Source organism: Anabrus simplex, chromosome X (assembly GCF_040414725.1).
Source record: "Anabrus simplex isolate iqAnaSimp1 chromosome X, ASM4041472v1, whole genome shotgun sequence".
NCBI lineage: Eukaryota > Metazoa > Arthropoda > Insecta > Orthoptera > Tettigoniidae > Anabrus > Anabrus simplex.
The window spans coordinates 189,103,014-189,125,137 of record NC_090279.1 but is presented as its reverse complement, the minus strand read 5'-3'; the positions used below and the strand labels follow the sequence as shown (position 1 = coordinate 189,125,137).

Here is a 22,124-nt window from a genome sequence, read left to right as displayed (position 1 = left end):
CTGAATATGAAAAGGTAATTTACTTCAGGGCGACATTTGCTTGATTTCTGAACGGATGACACCAAGAAAATCCCAGAAAGTGCACTTATGGGACAAGTCATCAATGATGATGGCATAAGCCTTAACAGATGCAATCAGAAAGCCGACCACCACAGGTAAAAAGTGTGATTTGGCTGCGACTTCAATGAGCTGATTGAATCTCCTCCTGTGAAATCCTAGCACACACCATCACCTCTTCATGCGCCAGATTATTTTTTGCAGGTTTTTAAGTACAGTGCCTATGTTTTCTACAGCAATGTGTCAAACTTTGGAGACATTTCACTGAGATTTACAAATGCACTTTCGGAAGATCCTATTCTGATGAACATTTTAGGATACCCACTCTCATTACTGCATTCTCTTTACACTTAATTTTTTGTTGATTGGTCAATATCTGCATATATCAAACTATTTAAAAGTCTGGGCAGCCTAGACCCATTCCCATCATGCCGTCTTCAGCAGAGGTATCACAACATAACTTTGGTAATGGTTTTGTATGTTTGTTTTGGATACACATTAGTGAATGCAGATATAGCCTCAACTAAATAATTAAAAATGCTATATTGTTTCACGACCATTATGGGGGACTTGTAATATGCCATGCCTCACACAGGCCTTCAGATGTCGAATGAGGATTTGCCAATAAGGATATCAGGATTATTAGATTTAGGCCTCCTCCATTGTCTTCCCGTGTATTGCTTTTGCAAAAGCACTCTTTCCCTAGTGGCAGGATTCTTAACTGAATTAACATCTTGTTTGCCAGGTACCTGGCACCTTTACACAATAAAAATCTGGATGATGTATCTTCAGCTGATAGAATGTTGGATGCTTTTAGTTGGTTCTGGAACTATCCTGAACAAGCTTGATCCAACAATCTCCATAGCCAGTTTCTTCACAACAGCAGCTTTTATTGTTGTTGGGCTTTTTGGCAGGGACTTCGTAATTCTGCATAGAGCCTTCACAAGGGATTGTGGGCATTTATAAAAGCCCAGACGAGGTTCTGTCCCCAAAACATTTGTTTCAGACTTGAACAAGAGCTTCTTCCTTTGCCTATGAAGGAGATCCGTATCACAAACTTTTTTCAACTCTTCATCTTCCTGTTGTTTTATGACAGCTAACAATGTCCTTCAATATCTTCCTCGTAATTTGAACACGCTGCTTCTCTTTGTTGAGGTAATCCTTAAATTTTATAGGATCCACCTTCCTTCATTCCCGAAACTTCTTTGTTCCTTCCTTAGCAGACACTTTCTGAAAATAAGGAAAACAGAAAAGATCAACCGAATGCATTAGATTGTTAAAGAAGTAATTTAAACCATTTACAGTTCTATCAAATGAGACTTAATAAACAAATGTATGAGAAAACATGCAGGTAAAACATTAAAAAGCATTTGCTAGTACCAAAATTCTCACTATACAGTAACCCAAATGGTAGACTGGGTTTTTTAAAAATAATAATAATTTCATCATATGAACACTGTTAGATTGTGTGCAACACCCATTACGTTCCATCCTGTAACGTCTGTTACACCTTTTCTTAACTAATTAAATTTGAAAAATAAATTAAATTGCCATGACTATGTTAACAAGCAGGTAATTAACTTTCAGAAAAAAAAAGAGTAACCTACAGCTTATAGTGAATTCATAATTAAATACAAATTCTGACCATTTCAGTAGAATATATGTGGCTTACCTTTAAAAATGCAGGACTTCAATTCAGTACATAAAAATGGTTCAGCTGAATCAGCTGATTATCACATGACTAACAGGGATGCCAATATAGATATAAAATTACCTTTCAATCAGCTGCATAGAATATTTAAATTTGGGATACTGGAAGAAAACCACCAATCAATTTTTTTTTTAAATGCTTCAGGACAGTAAAATTTAGACTTTCAGGCTCACAATTACACAAACTGAACAAAATAATTTTTTTTAAAATCTCCTTGCATCCATATTTGTATTTTAACTGTTTAACTAATTAAATTTGAAAAATAAAATAAATTGCCATGACTATGTTAACAAGCAGGTAATTAACTTTCAGAACTTTCTTTTCTGTTTTCCTGTTTAACAAAAGGAGACTTCACGTTCATTATGGTCAGAGGATTGGTAAATTAACCCATCCCATTTCCTATAACAGTTGTTAAGCCAGCAGGTCATAGAGGAGCCGTGCCCCCTGATGCCCTCGAAAAACTGCCACAGAATAACAATCGCCTGTGTGTGGTCTGATTGGAAGGAAAAAAAGAAAAATAATTATAACACACACAGAGAAACACAGGGAAGGGATCCAACACTTTGAAAATAAAGGTATCGGCCAAAGAAAGGCATGAAAATGAAAGACTCCCTAGGCCTCGAGTGCTCTAATATCGTCAGGGCGGAGAAGAACAAGAGTTGACCATGGGAGGCCGGATAGGGTAGATAAAAGTGAAAAGCCTGACAAAAGTGGAAGCAATGCCAGGACTCAGCTCAGGGCCCCGTGGTCGCCAACCCATGATCGCAAGTGGAGAGACTCAGAAGCCCCTTTTAGTCGCCTCTTACGGCAGGCAGGGTATACTGTGGGTGTTATACTACTGCCCCCACCCACAGGGTATAAATCTGGAGGCTTGACAACTGTGAAATTAGAAGGAATACCAACCCCATAGAGACTGATGTGCACAAGTTGTGGTGATGCACAGTTGTATAATTTTTGGTTACACTAAAGTAGCGGACTGTTGCCAATTCACTTTTAAACACACTTGAATGCTATCTATTAGATGTATTAATGAAGGTGCAAGGAACGAGATAAGGCGTGAAAATACAGCTTACTTGTACAATTACCCATTACTGCGCATACCTGAAGAATTTTATTTAGCAATTCACTGGGAAGAAAAAACGTCCATGATGTCATACTCATGAAGTTACAAGCATTTTACATATGTTTCCAAACTCAACATTTGGCAATTTATGTTTATTCGCATCCTAAAGAGGGTTGCCAACATGCTCTTCATAAAAAATGACTGAAATACCATCAAAACCAGTGGTGTTTTGTTGAACATCATTTGTATAACTGTTGATATTTAATAACTTTTTCAAATTTTGAAGCTTTTAACAGTTCGAACACGAGGTTAGTCGGTATGCGGCATTGGAATTGAAATGTTGTGGAATTGTCGTGTAAATATGTAACTTTGTATGATGCAATTCATATGGAGTGCATATGAAACATGGAAAAAGTTATTACAATCATTTTCCACCGGGAGCAAACAACAAGAAATATTCAGTGTTTGCATTACAATTTAATTTATTTTATGAAGTGTTTTAGAAGTTCTATTCTCAATCTCGAGTTGTTTCTGGCTGTGTCACGTATAAAAAAGAAAATCTAAGTAGCGATGTTCCAAGATTTTAAGTGTTGGATTGTTCTTTTCATGTGTAGAATTATCAGTATTTAAGCACCACTTTCAAGTGTCACAATATTATTTCAAGACAATTTAGATAACAAAATTTTGGAAAGAGTCAACGAATTCAATTATCTGGGATACAATTTATCTTACCAAGGGAAAATTGATATCTCTGCAAAAATAACCAAATTTACCAGAACAACAGGAATCATAAATCATATCATGAAGCCATCTCTTGTCCAGAAACACACTCGCTTACGTCTTTATAACACTTTAGCCAGACCAACCCTTTGCTACGGCAGTGAGGCATGGACAAGAAGAACTCAAGACATTTCCAGAATTACAGCACGTGAAATGACATTCATGCGCAGAACAGCAGGCTATACGAAATGGGATCGTATATGAAATGAAGATGTGCTTAAGGGACTGAATGTGAAATCAGTAATCAATTACATCTATGATTACCAAGAAAACTGGAAACGTCATGTTCAAAGGATGGAATCTGGAAGACTACCAAAGGAGATCCTACGCTATCAGCCAAGAAGACAGATCTATAGGACGTCCAATGAAGCGATGGAAAGAAAATGCAAGACCGTAACGGGCCACATGGCCCAGTATTTGGAAGGATGATGATGATGATGATGATGATGATTATGACATAACCTCTCCTGCCCAAAGGCCAACCTCACCTTCCCGAGATGAAAACCTGTTCCCAGCCCTGTTGACAGAGTCACGGCGGTATAACCGTTACATCCATTATGGAGGAAATGCTGTGATTTCAGCTAGTCCATTAGCTGAGGTGGCAGCCCCCCCAATGGTCTTACTTCCTTCAGGCTAGCAACCCGTCGGAAGGACATTTGACTGCTTTCAAGTCTTGCAAAAAGTAAAATGCAAGACCGTAATGGGTCACATGGCCCAATACTTGGAAGGAAGATGACGACGATATGCAACATTTAGTTGCTTTAAAATGCTTTCACGCTATTTATATTCAGTAAGCTACCTCAGAGGTGCCAACCTCTGAAGTTGGTTATCAGTAATTTCCACTCCACTTCCCCCCCCCACCGACGAAAATTTTTGAGTCAAATCTCGATAGAAACACTTCCTTTGCCCTTCCTGTCAGTAATCTAATCTAACTTAATTTAAAGTATATCATATTACACAATAAAATGTGCACATTTCCTATTCTGTGATAAAACATTCTCTTAGGCAAACTTGTTTTGCATCCATCAGCTACTTTTCAGTGTACGTTTTCTTGAAGCATCCTTCCCCCCCCCCGTGATGGCATTTTTTTCTTCTGAACCATAAGCGACTTCTGTGTAGCTGTACTTAATGGAGCCCTGAATCGCCTCATAATTTCCATCAACAATGAAAACACTTGCTGTGGGAGAGTTACTGTCAGGTAAAAAAAATACATAAGTACATAAAGTTTTACAGTGGAGAAGAGCAATGAATTTCAAAACGCTCACGTGTAGCAAAAGTCTGATGATGATGCTTCTAGTAAAGGGGCCTAATATCCAGTAACTATTGAATAAGGATCGTTGCTAACTCACATGCAGTGAAATGACGAGGGATTGGACATTTTTCCTTCTTTCCTTTTTTCGTAGTTTTTTAATATGTCACTTTTCCGTAATAATTTCACCTTTGACCGTAATGCCGTAATCGTGAGGTGAAATCCGTAATAATTACGGGCAATTCGTAATAGTTGGCACCTCTGCTACCTTAGACAATTTTTCTATTTACAGGAAAGGTCACAGAACAATGTGGCTGCCTTGGTTTCATTCAGGTATGTTAAACACATGATGTGTGACATCATAATAATGCTAACATTCCGACTTATTGATGATTGTTGTTTAAAGGGGCTTAACATCGAGGTCATCGGCCCCTAATGGTACGAAATGAAATGCCAACTTAAAAGTCCAAAATCATCCACTGACCAGAATTCAAAGCATGAGGACAAAGAAGGAATGGATGGACGGATATGAATTTAAAACGATCAGTGGATCCGACCCACAGTGCCTCACATGCACAGAAGCTGGCACAAAACAATAGTATTACTGATCAAGGGACGGCTTCTATAGCACAAGGCTGAATCGATTGGCCTTTTAGTCGAAACGGGTCCAAAATCCAGGTCATCAGCCCCTCATAATGGTATTTATCGCTAGGAAAGTAGAACCATGCTATGTGTAATGTTGCGGTACTAATCAAAAGTAGTAGAGACTCACAGTATCCCACACATTATGGTACTATTCACAGGTAGTGTAATGCGCACATCTAACACAGACCTATGGTGTTTCACACATTGCGGCGCTATTTGCAGGCAACGCAAACCTATAGCGTTCCTCACATAAGTAGACTAACCACAGGGACTCGTACTATCCCGAGGAAGTCCTCACAGAGTGGGAACTGAGCTTAGGTAAGGCAAAACCATGGTGTCGCTCATATAGGGGTACGAATCACAGGTACTGTAGGACCCACATACTGATTCACACACTGTCGCTACTAATCACAAACCTGGTGTTCCCTGCATGATGGTACTAATTACAAATAGTTTCATGGATCTAATTGGATTATCCCTTGGTCGCCTCTTACGACAGGCAGGGGATACCGTGGGTGAATTCGTCTGCCTCCCCCACTCACAGGGGGTGTGTGTTTGGTCCACGAGAGGTATTTTATTTCTCTCAAGTCGCCGGCAAACCGGTTAGAACCCCCCCATCCGCCACCTGGGAGTATCACCTCTCCCCCTGCTATGCCAGCATAGCAGGTTCGTGGAACATAACATTCTCTTAGCCATACTTTGAAAATATGATAAATTGCTTATTCCACAGAAATTGAGAAAATTCATTATATTGGCATCCAAGTTTGTTTTTTGGACATGGTAAAATTCACCCAATATTTAAAAAATTCTGGAACAAGTTCCGGCAATGGTACACTTATTTACCATACCCTAATTTTGTCAATTGAGACCAGTACTATAATCCACAGTATATAAAAAATTCTTTGCTATAATATGGTTGTTCTTTTGTACGTCTCATTTTCTAGCCTTATCCAAATATTAACAATGTTACGTGCCAGCTCCGTGGTAGCCCCTTTTGGTACTTCTAATACGGACTAGTGAGTCAGCCTACCAGGGAGCTCCCAGCCAGCCTGGAGGGCATGGCTGGCCTTTCTGTGTATTGTCTCCGTCAGCTGGCTTACCTGCGAGTTTCTTGGAAATGCAACGAGAATATTCCGTCTCTGGCAACATCACAAACAATATTCTGGTGCATATTGCCCTAGCTATAAAAAGGAAGGCTAGCCATGGAAAGTCAGTTGATGATAGACTCAGACAGTGTTGGGCAGCAGTGGCTGTGTTGAGAGCGACATAGGTGTTGGCTGTCGCTACTGTCCCACCAAGTTCTGTGGTTGTGGTGTTGGAGTACCCAGTTAGTAGCTGAGTTGAGATTGCGTATGGGACAGAAGACTGTGTCCTGCCTTAGAGTACTGTGTGTTTGTGTATTTCTGTAGTCCAAGAATCACCTCAGAGTTGGTGACCAGAGCAGCTATTGCGAGTGTAAACAGAACAGCACCAACGGCCATTTTGTGACTACTGGTACTGCTCTTGCTGGCTAGCACTGGTGAGCTGTTGCGCTTTAGTTGTTCACTATATGCGACTGTGTGAAATATTGGACTGTCTCTCAAGTCGAAGCAAGGAACAGTCGTCTTGTGTTGTGTAGGCAATAGGACTGCGTTCAAACCAAGCGGTTTACATACAGCTGTTGTATGAGGTGACTGGACTTTGAGAACTGAAAGGATTATAGCCATCCCCAGATAATACTAACAGGCCGGACCGCCTGCTGTCCCAAAAGAAGACACTTGTAAATAGACAGCAATTAATGAGCGCGGCCATTCATAGTTGATCAGGGGCCTGTTCCACGAACGCACTTTGCAACTTTGCACTTTTCACTTTTCAAATCTTGCAAAGTGCAAAGTCTTTCTGTTCCACCATGATCTAGGCATTACTTTTCAATTTCTTTGCAAAGTGAAAAGTCTTTGCGTATGAGTGAACCGATCACGTTTATTCCAGGGTCAAACTGTATAATACTCCATGATTTTAATACTTTATTTTTCGCGGTGAATTTGACGATAATTGTGGTACCGGCAGCTTTAAAGTTTTGATCATGGGAAAGAAAGAAAATTACAAGAAGCTAGCGGTGTTAGAAGTTGTCAAGGAGAAACGGGACATTCTTTTTGGCAACTTCAAAAATAATCTATCACATGATGACAAGTGATCCGCTTGGACTGAAGTTCTAAAGAAAGCTCAGTCTTTGCAGTTAGCTGGAGCCGAAAAATCTTGGACGTACGCGAGGGATAATCTATTTGGATTATGGAAATGTCGTGCACTAGTAAGTAAATATTTACCTTTTCATTAAATGCATTAATTGAGAATATATCGCTTAAATCAGTTCGTATAACCTCACATATGTCGATGCAGCATGTTGCATAAGATCGTAATGTAGAAGTGATTGAAGAATATATGTAATGATTTCCTCTTACCTATATATCACGTCTGAAGCATTAAATTATTGCTTTTAGGCAAAAAGAGATAATGCCAAGAAAACTGGAAGTGAAGGAGGGAAAGATAAACAATTGGATGAGGTGGATGCTGCTATATTTGACATCCTGCAGAAAGATTCGGCCGTTTTAGACGGGCTGAATCTTCCTGAAAGCTACATGGAAGATCAAGCGACCGTGGAGCCAATACCGACTCCTGCCGAACTTCCCAGTGGCGAAAACCTACAAAATACACCGAGGAGAAAGAAAAGGAAGCTGTTGAATTCCCCGGATCCTATTGCTAACATTGAAGATACGGTGACAAAAAAACTGAGGCAGGAACTTCTCCGTGTGGAAATTTACCACAGGAAATTGCAAACTCTGAAGTTGGAAAGGGAATTGGAGATACCACCATCAGAATTTACAAGTGACATTGCGGCTTCTGCTTCGCAGAATTTTGTCTATAATGCAGACGAATACATAGAATACATAGCCAATGAAAGTACCGAGTGATTGAACTTAAATTTCATGGTAACATGTTTATTATATGTAGATTATTAGAAATATAGTATAGTAAATAAAAATTAATGTTATTAATATAGAAACAGATATTATTGTTCAGTTCAGTTAGTGAAATATCTCAATAACGAATTGAGTTTAGCAACGGCGTCTAAATCGGGTGTCTCGTCATTTCCAGGATTGGGGTCTTCATTTTCATCCATCAAGGTAAGTAAGTCTTCTTCATTTTCTCTTCCAACCTTACGTGCAATATTATGCAATGCAATACACGCTAAGACCACCTTTCCCGCTTTTGTTGGACATAATCGTAAGTGGTTTAAGCAGGGAAAACGTTCCTTTAAAATTTCGATACTGTTCTCAACAATACGCCGTGTCGATTTATGTGCCTTGTTAAATCGTTGCTCAACAGCATCGTCAGGATTTCTATTAAGAGGGGGTATTAGCCACTCTTTTAGTCCATAGGCACTGTCACCTAATATAACTGCTCCTGGGAACGGCCTCCAACCTGAGTCAAAACGTCTACATACGGCAGTGTTTCTTAAGACCCTGGAATCGTGCACGCTACCCGGCCAACTAGCATTAGCACTGTAGAAGGTCAAGTCTGCGCCACTAATCACCATAATATTGAGAGAGTGATGCCCATGTCTATCAACATAAACCTCCTCGTGCTCAGTAGGAGCATCAATATTAACGAGAGTACCGTCAACACATCCACACACAGAAGGAAAGCCACCCTTCATTAGAAATTCCGTCGCTATATTATGCGAATTATCAGGCCAACGTACTAAGTTTGGAAATATTACATTTACTATAGCATCTACGACTTTAGTAACAGTTCTGCATACAGTTGATTTTGATGTCCCATGCATTGCTGCCACACCGTGCAGCTGGGCACCATTTCCTAACCAATGTAAGCATATCAGAATTTGTTCCTTTTCGGAAAGGGATTTACTTCTTTTTGTTGCAGGTTTCAATAAATGACCAATCATTTCAAGAATATAGTCAGCCTGTAATGGGGTAACACGAAAACACTCGCGAAATTCTGTCGAAGTGAGGTTATGAAAATTAATCCTCTCTTTGTATGTTCTCTTGTTGGATTCATCATCACTGTCCTCACTTGATGATAACAAAAGCTCTCGTCGTAACATGTTTATATCACTAAACCAAATTTTAGGCCGAGAAACTAGTGTACATACTTGTTAATTAACAACTGAAAAGTGAATCATCTCTTTGCAAAATTTCTGAAAACTTTTCACTTAATTACTTTGCACTTTGCATTTCTGTACCAATGGAGGAACATAACAGGCTTGAAAAGTGAAAAGATTCCTAACTTTTCACTTTTCACTTTGCAAGCTAAATCTGAAAAGTGATGGTGGAACAAAAACTGAAATGAAAAGTGGAAAGTGAAAAGTTGCAAAGTTCGTTCGTGGAATAGGCCCCTGAACTGTGTGTGCATATACAGGGTCGTTATTTATGCTTGGCAAGGACTTTCTCGCTTGACCTAATGGCCCAGTTGCCGGCTACCGCTTGTGCGTATGTACGGCAGAATACGGTGCTCAAAATCATTATCATGCGTTTTACACACCATGTTTAAAGTTTATGCTCAAAATCATTATCGTGCATTTTACTCACCATTTTTATAGTTTATGCTGAAAATGTTCCCCATGCGCTGCCAAACACAATCAGCATCTCCTAATGAAGTCTTCGGTACTGATGGATGCAATTGCAGCTTTTATATTGTCTTTAAGTTTAGTGTTTGAGAGGGTTGTTCCCATAAACTACAGTTTTTAACATTCTCCAAAAATAAAAATCACATGCCGTTAAACCTGGGCTACGAGGGGGCCACGGATTTTTACTTATGATCCTCGTACAAAACACACTTCAGTAAGGAGATAATGACCACTACGTCTATTTTTATTGTTTACTGAACCTGTACGTTTGAATTTCTTGGCCAGTTGTTTTATTATCCAATTGATAGGAATGGGTCTCCCTGGAAATTTCGTACAAAACTTTTGTCTTGTCCTAGCACACGATTTTCTGCACTTAATGTAAGTATTGTGCAGATATACACATTCACGTAACAAATATTTCACATACATTACAGCACTATACACAATCACAATAAAATACTACACAATACGACATACAGTACGCAGTAGCTTCATTGAACACAATACTATCTTGGAGCTCAGCTCTCAGCAACTGCAGGTGGTGCCGGAAACCGCGCGCGAGAGCAGCCTGTCATCGGCGGCCAAGGTCGAGCGAGAAAGTCCTTGCCAAGCATAATGAAAGACCCTGTGTATGTGTATATATATGTATGTGTGCGAGTATATTCATTGGATCATCCTAAAATAGAGTAATAAAACAGACGCTGTTTTATTCGCAACAATAACTAAAAGTTTTGAAAAAATTAATGTAAATAGAAATCTAACCAAGTTCCTCCACTACACGGAGGAGCACAGAAGCATGTATGTTTTTTTCCTGTCCTAGTATAAACAGATGACTTACACGGGTTACCGCGGTGTCTGAAAATTGATGACGCAAAACTGTCCACACTAATTCTCAAGAGAATCCATATCCATGTTAGAATGGATTTTATATGAGAAATCACAACTTTTTTCTGTTTAGATAAACTGACAATTTGTACTTGCGTTAGTTTGCTACATGGGAGAACGATGCAGCAATATCACTTGTTTTACCACCTGGAAGTTGTAATAATTCTTTCAGTGCTTCACTGATCACAATCTCAGTCAACTTGCAATTTGAATTTCTGTACTTTGGTTTAGGCCTTGCACACCTTCAGATGGCTATGGACAAGGTGACAAAAACCCAGGATTATCAGTCCGTAGAATAGTATAAGACGACATTTGCTCTTATATTTTAATAAAGCATGCAATTCTTTGTAGTAAATTCTATTCAAATTCAATTCTATATTATAATAGTCCTAATCCCAGATTATTCAATTTCAGTTAATATTTAACTGACTGTTAAAATAATTTCACAGTGAACTTAACCAAATTAGCATTTAATTAACAATGGTTAAGACTAATGTACTGAATAATTAGTGATTTAAACGAAATAAACAATAGGAGTAACGCAATCCAATGAATGCTGAAATTTACGTCACATATAAAGTTTCCTTGATATTACCTCTCAGCAATAACAAACGTATTTCACGGCATAATCGTCGCACTTTTTATACCAAAATTTTCGAAAAAAATTGTAGGGTGCGACCATTATACGATGAATATTTAATACCAGTATTTGTATTACTCAAAAAATGTATTTATAACTAAATTGTATTTGATACAAATTTAAGATGCACGTAATACTCGTGTTTATACATCAAAATAATTAAAATAGTCTAAAACAAAATTCATAATTTTTCGCAACAATTCGGCGAACGTTTTTCAAACCTGAAAATAAAAATGAACGTATTAAGTTAATTTGTCATTAATTTGAGTATTAAAGTTAAAATATTACACTTGCAAAAAATTATCGCTTTGTTGTGAAATGCGGACTTACCGGTACGCAATTTATTCCAAATCTTCGGTGTCGCTATCGCAGGTTTCGCTATCTGATGCGCCGTCCTCGCCTCTGTTAATACCAGTATCAGATTCTTCGTCTCCCTGCCACACTGCGTCATCTTCGGAACCGTTTAGTGCATTCGAAATCCCAGTCCTTTTGAAGCTCTTGGAGACTAGTTCAAGTGGTATAAGATCCCAACTCTTCTTCACCCACGAGCATAACAAGTCCAAGGGTGGACGCCTGATATTTCCGGCGGGCGTCAATTGCTGATCGCCGCTCATCATCCACTCGTTGTAAAATCGACGTAAGTGGTCTTTAAAGGGTTTGTTAACACATACGTCTAGTGGCTGCAAAGCAGATGTTAGGCCACCAGGAATGACTATCTGTCGTGTCTTATTTGTAGTGAGAATTTGCTTCACTTCGTTCACGAGGTGACCTCGGAAACTATCTAAAACAAGCAGAGCTGGTTGTTTTACTAGTGCACCAGGTCTTCTATTCAACACAGTTTTAATCCAGTCCAGCATGAGTTCTACGTCCATCCAAACCTTTGGTTGCACTCGTACATGAATTCCACGGGGAAACTGTATATTCTTAGGCATCGTTTTCCTCTTGAAAATGATGTAAGGCAGCAACTTTCTCCCGTCAGCTGTAATGGCTAGCATTGCCGTGCATCGCAACTTCTCACTACTGCTGGTTTTCATTAATACACTCCGTGATCCTTGTAGCGCAATAGTGCTGTTGCGAGGCATATCGAAAAAGATTGGAGTCTGATCGGCATTACCGATTTGAGAAAGCAAGTACGAAGTTTCCTTGCGCAAACGTATGACAAATCGGTGAAAATTTACAATCTTGTCCGTGTAATCAGCAGGCAACTTTTGGCTTAGTGTTGTTCTCCTTCGCACTGACAGATTGTGTCGTCGCATGAACCCTTTAATCCACCCACGAGTCGCCTTAAACTGAGTTACCGGTATGTTGTGTTTGCGCGCTACCTCCTGTCCCTTAATTTGTAACATTTCATATGATACACTGCAGCCATTGTTACGTATTTCACTGACGTACCTAAACACTTCTTCGTCAATTATAGGAAACTTCCCTGTTTTAGGACCTCTAAACGCGCGTCTAGAAGGGTTTGTGATTATTAGCTTGTTTTTTACTTTCAGACAGTCACGCACCAACTTTTCACTCACAGAAAATTTTCTTTCTGCAGCTCTGTTCCCGTGCTGTTCAGCGAAGGCAATTACGCTTAGCTTGAAGCCCGCAGAATAGTTTCTATATTTACCCATAATCGCTTATAAATGCTTCACATGTTAATGTTTTGCAATATAAATGACTTTCCGTAATTGTTCACTATTAAAACAAATTATTTCTGCAAACACCCAAAAAACAAATTAAAAACTTAAATTCTCACGCACACATGTGTACAGTAATCACGTAAATCTGAAACAAATGAATGCATCTGGGATCTGTCCGTTCCAGAGCAGCCAATACTCTTAGGCAGCAAGGAAGCATGCAACAATTTATCAGTTTAGCTCGTTGGTTGCGACACACTACTGCGCTTGCGCAAAGCTTGCAAACCGGAGCTCTAGCTGGCGCGGTGTAGATCTACTGTATAGTTGACTGTATTCCGAGACGTCAGTAACAAACATTCATTTTTTTTCAATTTCTTTTAAACATACGGTAATTAGGTTAATATTTCTTCCCAGTTATTGATGATTTTACACTACATTACTGACGAGTTTATAAAATAAAACTTTAATAGCATTGGATAATAATTATCTTGACTGCTTGGATAAAAGTTTTCATCCCATGCCTGGACACTTATGACGTAGTAGTAAGATAAGAGTCTAGCGATGACAACTGAGACATTGTAAATAATTCGGCTGAATAATTCCGTGGAAAACTGCGTTATCGTCTTGGATTTCACTTCGTGCGCAATAACACAGGAGCCGGCCCCATGGTGTAGGGGTAGCGTGCTTGCCTCTTACACGGAGGCCTCGGGTTCAATTCACGGCCGGGTCAGGGAATTTTACCTGTATCTGAGGGCTGGTTCGAGATCCATTCAACCTACCTAGCCGGTATTTCCTGGCGACGTTGCCGATAAGTGATAACTTACAGCCTTACGTATTTCAAATGGGAACTCATAATATGTAGGTGGTGAATAAATAGTACACTGTCTCGCGACCACGTTGTCAAACTGCCGATAGCCTACCGGTAAGCATAATATGTAGTTGGTGAATAAATAGTACACTGTCTCGCGACCACGCTGTCAAACTGCCGATAGCCTACCGGTAAGCATAATATGTAGTTGGTGAATAAATAGTACACTGTCTCGCGACCACGTTGTCAAACTGCCGATAGTCTACCGGTAAGCCATGCGTCGTACATATACCGGTATTATTTATTTATACGTTGTGCAACATGTCGCAAACGTGACTGTGTTGCCAAATTGCCCATAAACCATACACGAATTTAAATTGCGCATTCATGTGCAACTTACGTTGCAGTTCCATTTACCTTTTAACCAGATTAGTGAACAAAATTTGGACGTGCGACGATTATGTAATTAAAGGCTTAAAGTCCGATTTTTGTATTGAAAATAAAGGATGCGACGATTACGCGGTGGCGACGATTATGCCGTGAAATACGGCAGCTTACCACAAGTTTTAAAACTGTTAAAAAGGTATCAGAAACATGGAAGGTAAGACGTTTACTTAAATATTAATTGACGTAATATTTCTACAATGATGCAATTTATAGGTTTGAAATTGTGACCGTATGGCGAGAAATTTTGATGTTAGACCCATAAACAAGTTTCTGTTGACATACCGGGTAACCTACATTTTATTTCTGTAAACACAAAATATGAAATAAACTAAGAGAACGGGAACACTTGTCTGTTTCAGACTTCTCCGAATTCATCATATTCCACGAAGAAGGCACAGGGACATCCAATTCAAATCCCGAAGTTATGTTGTGGGATGTAAATGGTACAAAGGCCTTGATTGACTTGTACAAACAATATCGACATCAAGTAGGGACCTTTAAAATAACGTCGATAAGACAAATGTGGAAAGTAATAGCCGAAGAGCTTACTGTGATGCTGAAAAAGAAAGTCACGGAGAGCAATTGGGAGAACAGATGGCGTGGTCAACAGAAATTATAAGAAGTACAGAGACTCCAAAAATTCAACAGGGAGCGGCAGAAGGTACTTTGAGTATGCGAATGAGTTGGAGGAACTTTATGGTACCAAAAAAATTATGAATCCAGAAGTTTTATTGGCGTCAGACACAATAGTTCTGATGCATGAAAGCTTCGAAGTACAGAAAACCGCAAGTGAAGCAGAGACCAGTGTTAACACGAAAGAAGACAGTGCTAAAAAATCAATTAGGCAAAAGAAAAGAAAAATTAGTGTTTTGGAACAGATAAAGTAGGATAGACTGGAATACCAAAAGAAATGTTTAGAATAAGAAGAAAGAAAGATTGCTTTGCTTGAGAGGAAAGTTATCATTAAATTAATAAAACAATATAAGTTATCATTAAATTAATAAAACAATATGAATGTAACCAGTGACTGCCATGAAGTTGTGTTGCTGTGTTAATTATTTTTTTGCATTATATTTCATTTCAATTTCATTTAATTTTAAATCTTTGAAAATTTTTGTTTTTAGTACCTTTTTCCATTACCTTTAATATTACATGTATTAGTTTAAATTTCCTTTTAATATAATATTTGAAAACAATTTTGAAAAAGGAAAGCGTTATGCTTAATACAGATTATTTGCTACATTGTCTCTGTTCCGTTTGGCATCATCCTCATCTTCCTCTCCACCTTCCGATAAGGGAAGCAATGGATTTTCTTTTCTCCTAAGCGTACAAGGAATTCATAATTTATCGCAATGTTGTGCAAAACACAAGCTGCCCTTATGACATTAGTAATGAGGTAAATGCTCCTTAATTTTATATGGTACATCTGTCTAAATTTCTGTTTCAGAAGTCCGAAAGTGTGCTCCACTACATAGCAATTTTTTGATAGTTTCACATTGTACTTGTTTTGTTGTGGCGTCAGGTTTCCTCTATCTTTGTAAGGATTCAGCAAGTTCTGTTGAAGTGAGTAACCGCTGTCGCCAAGTATATAACGGCCACACGTTTCTACAAGATTATTCCCCAGAGGCAAAGTTCTAAAAACCCTGTTATCGTGGACCGAGCCTGGATAGCCAATAAATACGTCTATAATTTTTTTTGTGTGATCCACAACAGCTTGCATCTGAAAAGAGAAATATTGTTCATACCCACTTCCATATAACAATTTTAATGGTTGTTCAGGTATAATAAATTACAAATTTAAAAATTAGTAATGCACCTGAATTGAATAATACCCTTTCCTATTTATATAGGAGTCCGGATCGTTTTCGGGTTTGTCAAATTTAATATGACATCCATCTATGGCTTCAATGACACCAGGAAATCCATTAACTCTGAAGTATTGGGCACTAACTGCCTTTTCATTTTCAGTGGGCCATGTAATAATTTGGGGTGATAAATTACTCAGAAATATACCCATTCTCCTACCAATTCTATGTAGCGAACTTAGAGTGATGTTAAATCTGTCAGCAACATCGTTGAAACCTGACGTTTGATGGCCTATATACCATAAGAAAAAGAGGATCTGAAACAATTTGAAAATATTAAATTCACAAAACTTTTAAAACAAGTCTCTACAAATTTTAGCGAATTAAACCCGATTACTGTACTAACCTGGTGGAATGCCGAAATTTTCCCATACTGCCCATAATGTCTTATGATGCTCACTTCTTTCATATCGATTTGTAATATCTTGAGCAACTCCTCGGCTAATGCGGAAATGCTCGAAAAACTCATTTTCATTATACTGAGGAACAGTTTCTTCTGAAAAATGCATCCTATTTCAGTTATATTTTGTTTCACCTGGTAGCTTTTGTGCCTTTATAAATTATAAGTTACGCCTAACGTAACAATACATAAATAACTAAAGAAATATATTTAATTACCGTTATCTAAATAATTTAAATTTCTTTTCCTCTTTGCGAAAAATAGAACCTCCTCTTCGTCACTGGATGAAGATTGTAAAAATTCGTCGTCACTATCCATCCTAACCTCAGTAACCAAACAGCTGATTAATTTATTAATGGGAGAAGAGCGTGCAATGTGCATGAAAAACAGCTGATTAAGGAACTCCAAAGAAATCAGCATACAGCAGGAGGCAACAGGTGTTTCTGCGCATGTCACAGAAATGTATGGCTCAGTACATGCTTTAGACTGCGGACTAGTTTCGACCGCCAGGGATCAATGCGGAGAATTAGTTGGAACGCCTGATTGCAGTACACGGACAAATACATGAACGCAATTTTGACTGTGTTGGAAAGGATTTTATCGTATTGCGCACGTGCAAGGAGACCATGTACTAGTACAGGGACTGTGTTGGAAAGAACCTTATGATGTCACGAAGCAAATCTGACATTTAAATGGACATACAATCACAAACAAAGTATCTCACAGGTTACAGCAGAACACGAGCACTGCACATCACAGAATGCATACCTATGATATAAATGTACCTACATGTTAAGACTGCACATTCCGAATCCGAACGTTTATAACGATATAAGGAAGGGAACACAATGCAAATAGCCTGCATACCTATGATATACATTTACCGAGCATAAAACTTGACATCCCGCAGCCCAACGTGTATAACATTAGAGAACGTGAAATGAATGTAAATTGTACTTGGAATTCCTTTTAAAGGAGTGGTGGGCCTAGGGCCGCTCCGCAGCTTTGAACCCGGCTACAGTACATGGCACGTGCACACAGTACCAAACGTACTGGTACTCACCGAGTAATACAGAAGATACTTCTGGTATCCATTCCATGTACGGCCGGCCATCGTCTACGGAGCCAGCTAGCATACTTTAATATAACAGCACTCACAAGGTTCGTCCATCGCATTTGGCTACACTGTAACACACCTACAACGCACATAAACCGACACGGAATGTACGAATCAGTCGTTCCGGAGTTAAGTACATGATATCGCACAACGTTTATATACGAGCCATTAAGGAAATAATATCTGAAACGTGCATTCACAGTATTGGCACAGGTTTCACGACAACGTGGTAATGGCGACTGGAGCTCCAGTGAATCACCACCCCTCCACCTTCGATCTACACATGCACCAGAGACGAACCAACCTCAGGAACCTAAACACTTGGCGATAGAGGACATACGGTCATGACGTATGGAACGGCTGCCTGTTTCAACAACATGGAAGTAGAATGCACGACATTCACATAATAAGCAGTGTACTCACCTTCCACCCCTAACAGCACTACTTACCTGTTGATTGGCGAAGAACGGATATCATATGATTATTGTTTACCGAATAGTTTTAGGCCCACATCTCGCCTCTACAAGGACTTCCAAGTAAGATTTGCATTATTTTCACTTCCTTATGTTATACACGTTGGGCTGAGGAATGTAAAGTTTTACCAATAATAAATTTATATAATAGATATGCATTCCTGCATAGTTGTACCTGGACTATTCACACGTTGTATACGCCATGATTATGCACTTTGTTCCATATTCCTTTATGTGCCACGGATATGTACACATTTCGATGAACACACGCACATCGGGACAGCTGGTGTTATGCCCCCTTCATTACGCACAGAAGGGTTGGCGGGCCTGTATGACATCACAGCTCCAGTCGCCATTACCAGGTGTACCAGATGAGTTACCTAGGCGGGGAGGGGGTGGCGGCATCATACTTATGACGTCACAATCATTGTCGTGTACAATGTGAAATGTTAAATAATTAAATCAGTCGCACATGAGCAGTAGCGAAAATTCGGACTTAGTTTTCGGATATTAATTCCCCGTCTCGGTATTAATCCAGCCCGGGAGGCACTACATTTGTAATGTTATAGGTGAGTGGAAATTAATGCAATCTTACTTGGAGAGCGTCTGAGAGGAGAGATGTATTCATTGCAATGTCCAGGAACCCACCAACCTGCCCCAAGAAGAACATTTACTTTTATAACCTAATTAAGATTATTACACGCCATATTCATTTCTCAAGTAGCTTCTTGTATTCCTATTGGCCAATGTAAAATGGCACGTGATCTCCTTCCCGAGAAAGAACTTCAAATATTCATTTATAGGAAGGGGAGTTAGGGATTGGAATAACTTACCAAGGGAGATGTTCAATAAATTTCCAATTTCTTTGAAATCATTTCGGAAAAGGCTAGGAAAGCAACAGATAGGGAATCTGCCACCTGGGCGACTGCCCTAAATGCAGATCAGTATTGATTGGATTCATCATAATGCGTTACCAACCGCAGCACAATAAAAGCGCAAGTAAAGTCGTCCCAGTCCACGGTCTTTCCTCACGAAACTAGGGGCCTAACGCCGCTTCTAACCGTCCAGATCAATGGTCTTGTCCACGGCAAGAATCCTAACTATCCTGACCAATGGTTTTCTCCACAGCAAGAATCCTAACTGTCCAGACCAATGGTCTTGTCCACGGCAAGAATCCTAACTGTCCAGACCAATGGTCTTGTCCACGGCAAGAATCAAACTAATAATCACCACCACCAGCTATCGAAGCAAGCATAGTTCCTAAGTACAGAGGTTGGCAGCACTGAGCACTGCTAGATAACATCCTTTCCGAGTAGGCCGCGAGCGAAGAAACAAACGACAGTCGCTACGCGCGAGTGCCTCCCGGGCTGGACTAATGATCCCGTCTCTCTCTCTCTCTCACCCTGTGACGTCATCGCCCCTCCGTCACCAAGTGTTCTTCCAGTCCTATACAGTGTCCTTTTCAGTGTTCTATATGGCAGGTAATAGTAAAAAAACCCTAGTATTTTCGCACCTCTACTCCTTTCTTGTACCGTAATTAACATATCTAATAGCATATCACGGAGCCTACAAGTGAACTGGAGATAGCATTAATGTGTACCGTAACTGCTACTAGTGTTGACAGTAAATGTGCGTGCGCTACCTAGTAGTGGCTCGTGTTACTAAAACTTGAGGCCCTTTTACTATAGTTCTGCCGTGTCGGGCAACAAAACAACATAGAGCAGCAGGAGTCTTAACTGGTCTTGCCTGTGGTGTCTCCAGTACAGTTCTGCAGACATCTGCCACTCTTTTTACAGTCCTAAGATTCAATTCAGAAATGCCTACATTTATCCTCTCCTAGTGGCACTTTTAAGTAAGTTTATGTCCCAAAATAGAGATAGTTTATCTGAAAACCTTCATCTCCTAAATCATCATGATGTATGATGAAAAAAAACTGCCTTAATTTCTGAAAGCGCAACAAAAATAAGATTATCCTCACCTTCTGATCTGCCTGGAGGAGATCTTCTAGGGGATGTTCTGCTAATAAGGCCATTTTGTTCAGTTTCATTCTCTTGCTTCACCACAACTTCAGGAGAAACTGGCTGGAAATATTTTGTTATACACATGTCATTTACTTGCGGACTTGAATGGGACAGTTTGCCCCTAACTCCTTTTGACAATTTTGAATCTCTCTTTTTTGGAGCTGTACATGTTAGATTTTCCTGGCTTCCAGATTCTGTTTTTACAAGAATTCTGGCACATTTCCTGCGCCCTAAAGACCAAACAGAAAATTAAACCAACACGACAGCATTCAATAAAAACAACACAGAATTATAAACATTTATTGAAAGTTATAAAGTAAATATTATTCACTAAAATTAAAAGAAATACTCCTCATACGGATAGGTACAAACTGGATTTGCATTGAATAAGGAGTACACAATGATATAAATACAGCTAAAAAGGAACTGGTACCAATGACAACTAAATACCAACACATGAGTAAACCAACTGCTTACCTCGAACCATATTTGAGATCCAAGTAATAACCAGACTATTGGTTATTGGCTGGGCTACCGTTGACAGTCCATGACTGCTTTCATTTGAACATAGACTAAAAAAACACAGGGAATATGACCAGAACTGTGGTTTATGAAGCTACTACAATGGCTCCTATGCTTGAAGAAAATTAGAGAAAGCAAACAAATTACTTCGAAAGAATTAAATGTTATCATTTAAGATCATTAAAAATATTGAAAGACACGTTATAAAAGTAGCTCCTTTGCTCACCAAGCGAAGTGCTGCAAGCTGATTGGTCGGAGCGAAGGCAGGGAAGCGGTCAATGATTATATCAAATCATAGATGTGGTCGTTTGTGACAGGACCACAATCCGAGCTTGAACTCATTCCAGGCTAGGAAAAATTGCTAATTGAGAGAAAATACTTAGTCTTCGTCCATAATATGTGATCAAAATATTTAATTAAATAATTTTTAAACATAAAAGGATATAAATTGCTGACTGAATTAAGTTCCATTTCATTACGCTAAACGATCTCAACGGCCATCTAGCGATAGTACTTACGAAACTATAATTCTCTGCATAGGAACGAAACTCAGTACTCTGCATATTCACACAACTCCATGAAAATTAAAGGGCATTCTGGGATATCAACCAAGATGGCGGGAGGAAGCATTGAATAAAAGTGTTAAGAAAGTCCGCGCTTTGACAAAATGCCTCGTCCCAAAAGATCCGTAAGTATGTTTTGATCATTTTGATGCAGCTGCATTAGGGGACAGTTCGTGATAAGAAACCATAAGAAGATCTCGAGTTGCACTTCTTAATTCTGGACAATACCTGCTAGCATTAGATATGTAATTTTTATGTGATCTGTAGTATGGAATGGAGGGACTCGAACCACCCTGATCGTCGTGTTTTAGTCGTATTTAACGAAGTGAATACCTACTAACGTAGCGAGCAAATATGACAGATACATACGGAACTCCTGAACTAAATTTCGTAAGAATTTCCTTGAGCCTGAGCATCTTGTCTTTGTTTTATTGCTCAGTGCCACAAGAAAAAAAAGACCTATTATCTCTGCCTCCTGACAGTTAACCCCCTTTGGTCGTTTTATGAAGGGAATTTGATAAGATTGTGCACTTCTTATAAGACATTACCACCTGTTATTGCAGTACTGTTCTTTTTTTTTTTTTTTTTTACAATGATAGTTAGATTTTGTGGTGGAGGCACTGCTCATTCCT

The 22,124-nt window shown here is 39.2% G+C and overlaps 2 protein-coding genes across 6 annotated transcripts in view; one reads left to right on the top strand and one right to left on the bottom strand.

Annotated features, from left to right (window-relative positions):
* The window catches only part of LOC136885987 (histone-lysine N-methyltransferase Set8), a 66,980-nt gene extending 45,786 nt beyond the window's left edge, over nucleotides 1-21,194 (bottom strand). The window contains exons 1-3 of one of the 2 annotated variants that reach the window (XM_067158697.2): nucleotides 21,156-21,194; nucleotides 20,885-21,043; nucleotides 20,365-20,637 (exon numbers count right to left, since the gene is read on the bottom strand). In XM_067158697.2, coding sequence (XP_067014798.2) covers nucleotides 20,365-20,637; nucleotides 20,885-20,894 — 283 coding nt within the window. In that variant the 5' untranslated portion in view covers nucleotides 20,895-21,043; nucleotides 21,156-21,194. The other variant, XM_067158696.2, reaches the window with a different exon arrangement.
* Nucleotides 21,195-21,527: 333 nt separating this feature from the next.
* Nucleotides 21,528-22,124, top strand: part of sno (strawberry notch) — a 205,929-nt gene continuing 205,332 nt past the window's right edge. For all 4 annotated transcript variants that reach the window (XM_067159301.2, XM_067159299.2, XM_067159300.2 and 1 more), the window contains exon 1: nucleotides 21,528-21,617. In XM_067159301.2, the coding sequence (XP_067015402.2) occupies nucleotides 21,597-21,617 (21 nt within the window). In that variant the 5' untranslated portion in view covers nucleotides 21,528-21,596. The remainder of the gene's footprint in view (nucleotides 21,618-22,124) is intronic.